The 7831-nt window shown below is 45.7% G+C and overlaps 1 protein-coding gene across 3 annotated transcripts in view; it reads right to left on the bottom strand.

Annotated features, from left to right (window-relative positions):
- MGAT4B (alpha-1,3-mannosyl-glycoprotein 4-beta-N-acetylglucosaminyltransferase B) overlaps window positions 1–7831 on the bottom strand; it is a 108869-nt gene that overhangs the window by 6685 nt on the left and 94353 nt on the right. Inside the window, exons 10-13 of one of the 3 annotated variants that reach the window (XM_030572844.1) lie at window positions 5727–5834; window positions 4075–4268; window positions 1629–1692; window positions 13–100 (exon numbers count right to left, since the gene is read on the bottom strand). In XM_030572844.1, the coding sequence (XP_030428704.1) occupies window positions 13–100; window positions 1629–1692; window positions 4075–4268; window positions 5727–5834 (454 nt within the window). Of the gene's footprint in view, window positions 1–12; window positions 101–1628; window positions 1708–4074; window positions 4269–5726; window positions 5835–7831 lie in introns of all 3 variants that reach the window. The other 2 variants (XM_030572843.1, XM_030572846.1) reach the window with 2 other exon arrangements.

The following is a 7831-nucleotide window of genomic DNA, read 5'->3' as shown; positions in this document are numbered from 1 at the left end:
TCAGTAATTTACCTATCTGTATGTAGCCATCTGATGTCCTGTGGTACTTGAACGCTGTCCCTCTTCCCTCCTGCAGGGCTTCCTTATCTGACTGGAGACTCTGTGTGGGAAACAGATAGTCATTGCAGAAAGCCAGTGGCAAAAATTTAGGAAGCCTGCTGTGGGTACAGCATTAATAGCCAGAGCCATAAAGCAAACAGCATTGCAAGTTTCAAAGGAAAGCACTGTAGCAACATGCAGACTTGTTGTAAGGTCTTTCCTTTCAAGCACAAGTATAGTATATTAAAACATACAGGGGAGGTATTAAACCATGAGGTGTGTCTACTGCCACGTGCTTGTGTCTTAACTACACAGAGGCAGCAGCAGCACCTGGTTTACCCCATGGCTTCGGGTATGAGCCAGGACTAGGTTTTGGGTTCCGATTAGACAGCACAGTAGTTTTACATGATCTTCTTGAAAGATTTTATCCCAAAGTGGTGGAAATCTGACAAGATCATCTGTTCTAGGCCTAATGAGATCCTGGATTAGAATCACAAGAGAACAGGTGGTCTTCTGCAAGATTCCATTGGCCTCTGGACTGGAAAGTATGCACCCAATGGTTTCTGATCTGAATTGGAACAAAAACCATAGGGGGATGGTTCAGATTGGGAATCTGAATCTACCTGCCCTCCCACTCACCTTATACATTTGATTGGTTTTGAATTGCAGGTCCTAATCTAATTTTAACCTATACAGAAGTTATATATCCAACACCAGGCAGCCATGTGACTTTGAGGACAACTGCAGCAAGAAACCAGCCAGAGTCTTCAGCTGGTAGGAGCAGCTGCAGATGCAACCAAAGCAGGGACTGAGGAGCATAAGGTGGGGCCCTGCTTGGGCCACTTCTTGCCCCAACTCAGAAGCATGCAAGGGAGACCTCTGCCCCTCTCTGCCGGCCCTAGCACCCAGTGCCTCTCCTCCCCATGTGGTTGTAGGGGAAACCTGCAGAATGGAGCCAGCCAGAGACTCCAGGCAGTAGGAGCAGCTGCAGAAGTAGCCACAGCAGGGACCACTGGACACTCAAAACTGTAGAAAGTTTTGACGGGGCTCTCTCTACCCTGTGCTGATTGGCTGTTTACTCCAACCCTCTCCCTGCCCTTCCCTTCAGCTTCATTCTATACCTGCCCCTCTTACCCTCTTGTCCCCTGCCCTGTCCCGATCACCCCACTTCCCTTCAGCAGCTCCTTTCTCTTCATCTTTCTGTCTGTTTAGCTGATCCCCTCTGAACTAAACCAAATGCACAGCAAAAGTCATGGGACAAACATGACATTTGCTGCAATCACTCTGCTGGCATGCTAGACTTTTTCCCCCATCGGTGTCCGTCTCGTCTGTTTAGACTGTAAGCTCTGCAGAGACTGTCTGCTGCTCTGTATTTGTGGCGTGCCTAACACAAACCGTAGGCACTAAAGGCACGATTATTAATAACAAAGTCAGAATAGTCTGATATTAGCAGGACCAGCAAACACGTCACAGCCAATAGATCACATGCACTTACTAAACATTTCCCTTAGAATTTTAACACACACCCCCCCTGCAAAACTTCCACTTCTCTCTACCCTCAACCTCCAGCCTGATACTGCAAAACTTACATCGAAGGGCAAAACCTCCACAGTCGTATTGAAGAGTTTGTCTTCAGGGTGTTCAATGTTGCCACTGCGCAAGAAGAATCTGTGTAACAGAGACCAAAACTGTAAGAATCTGACTGGATTTTAGAGGTTTGGGGGAGACCATCATGTCTCCTGCCAGGAGTGATTTATCAAATGTCTGAACCCAACAGGCAGCTTTACGCTCATGGAGAGTTGTTTTCATTGCAATGGGGACACTGAGATGGCTCCTTATGCAAAAACAGCGAATTATGGATTATTGTTTCATTGCATTTACAAGTGAAGGGTTCCAGTGTGTATGGGAGCAGCTGTCATCCCAATGAGAGGTATTTCCAGTAAAGATAAGGAGGTGTTAGTACCATTATACCAGGCACTGGTAAGACCTCACCTGGAATATTGTGTGCAGTTCTGGTCTCCCGTGTTTAAGAAGGATGAATTCAAACGAGACCAGGTACAGAAAAGGGCTACTAGGATGATCCGAGGAATGGAAAACCTGTCTTATGAAAGGAGACTCAAAGAGCTTGGCTTGTTTAGCCTAACCAAAGGAAGGCTGAGGGGAGATATGATTGCTCTCTATAAATATATCAGAGGGATAAATATCAGGGAGGGAGAGGAATTATTTAAGCTTAGTACCAACATGGACACAAGAACAAAGGGATATAAACTGGACATTGGGAAGTTTAGACTTGAAATTAGAAGGTTTATAATCATTCGAGGAGTGAAGTTCTGGAACAGCCTTCCAAGGGGAGTAGTGAGGGCAAAAGATATCTGGCTCCAAGACTAAGCTTGATAAATTTATGGAGGGGATGGTATGATGGGATAGCCTAATTTTGGCAATTAATTGATTTTTTATTATTAGCAGGTAAATATGCCCAATGCTCTGTGATGGGATGGGATCTAAGTTACTACAGAGAATTCTTTCCTGGGTGCTGGCTGGTGAGTCTTGCCCACATGCTCAGGGTTTAACTGATCGCCATATTTGGGGTCAGGCTCACCTTCCTCTGCAGCGTGGGGCACAGGTCACTTGCTGGAGGATTCTCTGCACCTTGAGGTCTTTAAATCACGATTTGAGGACTTCAATAACTCAGACATAGGTTAGGGGTTTGTTACAGGACTGGGTGGGTGAGGTTCTGTGGCCTGCATTGTGCAGAAGGTCAGACTAGATAATCATAATGGTCCCTTCTGACCTTAAAGTCTATGAGTCTATGATCTTGAGAGGTAACAGAGTGAGCTCTGGGTGAAGGAGGGCTGCGGGAGTTCTGGGCAGGCTTCATAAAATGGACTTTCTGGATAAGGGGTTTTTCATGTCACCATTGCTGCTGGTGTATTGGGATTATGACTAACAGACACATGTGGAAGAAGGAGTCTCAGAGATGAGATGCCTCAATACCAGATCGAGACAAAACTGCCAAGCTTGGTGAAGTGACATCTGCACACACCATCACATCCTGGGCCTGAACAAAGCTAGGTGAAGATGAGTTGTTCCTTTCTCTGGAAAAACAGGTCCCTCTAGACCCCTCCCATCTGGCACAGCTTCCCCTCATCTGCAAAAGTGGGAGAGCGACAACAGTGCACACTTGCCTCATGGGGGAGGGGAGGCTCTGGGATGGACGTTTGCATACCATTTTGGAAGTATAAAGTATATTGTAGGCAAAGCCAAGGAGCAGCATTGATACCACTACTTGTCCTCAAAAAGAGAAAGGGTTTCTGCAACACCTGCTACCAGGGTACTGAAAGATTGAAAGGGTTACTTGCAGTGGTCAGGGGCGTTGAGGGGAGGGATGAGCAAGGCCTTACTCTGGGGCATGCTTAGAGATGAAAAAACCCAGGCAGGACTGTTTCCCAGAAAGGTCAGGGCCTTCCTACTGACTATCAAGGCAGCAAGAAATCTGACCCATAAACTACTCTCCCCAGCTCAGTTCCAATTTTATTCTCTTATAAAGGCCCCGACGCTTCCCAAGGGAACTGCCCTGAGTCAGGAGACTCCGCCCTTTAGACACGATGCATTCACAGAGCTGTGTTATCTGCCAGCAACACAGAACAGGGAGTTTAATACAGCTGTTTTTATTATCGTGCTGCTCTTCCCTGGCAGTGGTCAGAGCTATGCAAAGCCAAAACTAGAATCAGGGTGTGCGAGTTTCTGCTCTGCAGCCAGCAGGATGAGACACCTGTCTGGGCACAAGGGACAACACTCCAGAGAGGAAAATCAAGACATCTAATATAAGGAGTGAAATGACAAAGGCTTGCCTTTGCAAGGAGGGGCAGGGCAGCAACTAGTTAAATGCAAAGGAAAGTAAAATGGAGTCAGAGAAGCAGCCTGCACCACTTGGGATAAAAATCAGGGTAATATGGGGACAGAAAAAGGGAAGCACATCTCAGCCCCTAGTTTTGTATATTTCCCTCACCGCTGAGCACACCCCAACACACTGACCTTTCGATGCGGAGTGGTTTAAAGAATCTGAATCGGATGAAGTCTCCTGCCATGGGGGTGAATGCCCAGAAGAAGTCCTCTCTCAGGTAGGCTTTCTCCAACGTAAAGTGTTGGTAGGTTTTCAGACTGGTGCTCACCTCTGCGGGAGGGTTGACATGTTCTTTTCGCAGGGCTTGCTTTCCAAAGTCTTTGTCCTCAACACATACAATGCAAAGCAAGAGTGAAATCTCACACAAGGCTTTCATTGAATGAGAAATAAATAGGGTTTCTAGCTTTAGGGAGACACAGATTAAAGGTTCCAACATCCCAATGCCAAAGTATCAATGCAACATTTACAGAATGTGAGATGGAAGCTGGTTTGCAAAGGGCATGGGGAACAGCAGAGCCCTCGGGTTCATTTGGGGAGCCGATTCCCAGAAGCACAGGGCTGCAAAGGGGAAATCATCATATGCACTGTGGTAGCACATAGGAGCCCCAATCAGGACCGAGGCCCCATAATGGTAGGTGCCATACAAACACAGAACCCTGCCTCAAGCATCTTACAAGCTAAGGAAAGTCTTATTAACCTGAGTCAAATTACTTGCCAGTGATTGAGTTATATCAGAGAATGACTGGGTTATTTGGACTGGATTATACCATAAAGTGATATTTTGTATCAGTTACAGAGCCATACTTGAGTACAAATCATGCTTCTCGCATTTTTATTGCATAATACTTTACGAAAAAAATTAGTGGCACTCCTTTGTAGTTGGATTTTGTTGAAATTTAAATAGTCCCCCTCCCCCGCCATACAATTTACACGGTTAAGAAGTGAGCCTTAATTTGCCTAAAAATAAACACCAAGAATCAGGTAACACACAGCAACCCGGAATGACCACGACATGACAAGAAGGGCTGTTACACTACAAGCTCAGCTGGGTTGTGATGCTCAAGACTGAAGGTCAAGTACCTCCAGCCTCTGGAGGCGGATGGAAACACCAGTCAACCTCAACCTCTCTTCAAGTACATTGCAGCTCTGATGCACTCAAACAAATGGGATTAGGGAAACCTGGCTAGTGAATGTGTCCTAACCTCTTTAGTCATAGCACATGCCCTGCTTCAAGACCTGGTTTCCTGACTGAATTCCGATTTCCTTTCAACACATTTTAAAAAACTTCATTATCTCGGGAAGTAAAACATTCCTCTTCTGTCTGGTGCCTCCCTTCCACCTGTAATGCCCTGAATGAAGCATCTGCTTCCCCTGCTCAAAAAGTTAGAAAACTCAAATACAATGGTATCTATGAATTTGCATTACACCAACCACCGTAGCATTAACAAGCAGTTTTTAGTACAGATTACCTAGCAACCAGCAGTCCAGTGATGACAGGAGGAAAAAGGAGAGTTTAATAAAGGTGTCTAAAATATTCATTTAAATTTGCTGAGCTTGAAGGTGTCCCTTGTTGAAAAGACAAAAGGGGGAGCAGAGATGCTGCATTACTCCACTCCCAAATGGAAACCTGGCCATTAAGATATGAAATTCCAAGCACCATATCTGATTTCCAAATGTGGCAAGTTGGCAAATGCATGTGAATCCAGAGTGCAAGAAGGGCCTGACATCCGGGAGATCTTTATGGGTGGGGGAAGAATGCAATGCCATGGTGTCAGATACCCACTTTCAATTTCTGTATCTTCCCAGCCAAGGAGGAGTGGGTTCCCACGTGCTGGAAGAGTGAGGGCTTGAAGCGGATTCTCAGGTTCGCCTTCTGCCTGTCACAATGTTTCTGAAATGAGAAAGCACTGTGAGAACTCTGGCTTCTGCCTTTGTCGTGCAGAGCGCCTGGATCACCAGGAGTGGGGGAAAGCAAAGGTAAGGTCAGGTCAGATCATGGGGGAGAGAGAACTGTGGGAAACACCCTTTACTCTGCTTTTGATTTGCAAGTAAGATGAATCTGTCAGTGACTTTCAACTCATTATGCAGAAGGATTCGGTGAGCTGGTCCACCAGCATGAGCAAAGGCACCTATGCTCTTATTAATTCCAAGGCCTAAATTTCAAAACTCTTCCTCCTCACCCAACACTGCCAAGTGTATTCTGCTGTCTGCCTAATCAGTGCCCTTCCTCCCTAAATTCTCAGCTGTTAATTTCAAAGGAACAAAATAGATCAACCTCTCTGGTTTCCCAGGAAACTCATTTCGCTCCTGCCTTCAATCCCTGGATTTTCATTGACTGAAGAGCAGAGAGCTCAGCTGATTTAGCTCTTCCTCCCAAACAATGCTCCTCTCTTTGGGCAAGCTGGGTACAAGCTCTGGTAGGGTTTTTATTAGTTTGCTAGTTCCTCTGGCAAAGCTGTTTGGCCTGATTTCAAACCACCCCAACAAGGTGAAGTTGAAAGTTCAACTCTAATCTGAACTACTGTTATCAGGTTCACATTCTACAGAGGAGAGAGAGAGCAGAAAGGGACAAAGGGAAAAAAGAATGAGAAAAATATTGTGGAACGTGGAACAGAGACACAGCCGGCTCCAGGCACCAGCAGAGGAAGCATGTGCCTGGGGTGGCACATGCTAAGTGGGGATATATGCTAAGGGGCAGCATTCCATCCATTCTCAGGGTAGCACAGTCCAAGTGTGCTTCAGCAGTTCGGGCGGCAGTCTGAGCGGCTTTTTTTTTCTTTTTTTTTTGCTTGGGGCGGCAAAAATGGTAAAGCCGGCCCTGAGCAGAGAGGAAGCCAGACAGAGAGAGATTGGGGAAAGGAGCAGAGAGGAGTCTAGGGAAAAGACAGTCTAGGTATATCATAAAAACAACAACAAGGAGTCCGGTGGCACCTTAAAGATTAACAAATTTATTTGGGTATAAGCTTTCGTGGGTAAAAAACCCACTTCATCAGATGCATGGAATGAAAGTTACAGCTGCAGCCATTATATAATGACACATGAAGAGAAGGGAGTACCTCGCAAGTGGAGAACCAGTGTTGACAGGGCCAGTTCAGTCAGGGTGGATGTAGTCCACTCCCAATAATAGATGAGGTGATGTCAATTCCAGGAGAGGCAAAGCTGCTTCTGTAATGAGCCAGCCACTCCTAGTCCCTATTCAAACCCAGATTAATGATGATAAATTTGCAAATGAATTTTAGTTCTGCTGTTGCTCTTTGAAGTTTAGTATCAGAGGGGTAGTCGTGTTAGTCTGGATCTGTAAAAGCAGCAAAGAGTCCTGTGGCACCTTATAGACTAACAGACGTTTTGGAGCATGAGCTTTCGTGGGTGAATACCCACTTCGTCAGATGCCTGCTCTTTGAAGTCTGTTTCTGAAGTTTTTTTGTTCAAGAATAGTGACTTTTAAAACTGTCATAGAATGACGGCTGCCCCCTGATAGTTATATCATATCCAGGACACTTATTAGAAGCCTCTGGCTTGTGGGGATTTATCCACAGTACATTGCACAGGAGTCGCATTAGCTAGAAATATATTTAAGTTTTCCTTGTGGGGAGGGAAACGGAATGCAAGTATGGATTTAAGCACAGGGAAAGAAGGGGTACAAAAATTTTTGTGACCCCACTTATAAGGATGTTTGCAAAGCATCAAATTCAATGAGGTCTGTCTACGTACCCTTTATGATGGGCGCTCTGAATGCAGTCCCTGCACTATACTAACATCTAAAAAGGGGGACAAGCTGCATAGAATCCCATCAGTGGTGCTCAAGCCTTTCCTGCTAAGCAAGCCCTTGGCACAGCCCCAGTTATCTGTGCAGTACTGCCAACTTCAAGAGACCAAAACTCATGTTTG

Source organism: Gopherus evgoodei, chromosome 8 (genome assembly GCF_007399415.2).
Source record: "Gopherus evgoodei ecotype Sinaloan lineage chromosome 8, rGopEvg1_v1.p, whole genome shotgun sequence".
NCBI lineage: Eukaryota > Metazoa > Chordata > Testudines > Testudinidae > Gopherus > Gopherus evgoodei.
The sequence above is the reverse complement of the archived record's forward strand: the minus strand, read 5'-3'. Positions and strand labels throughout refer to the sequence as shown.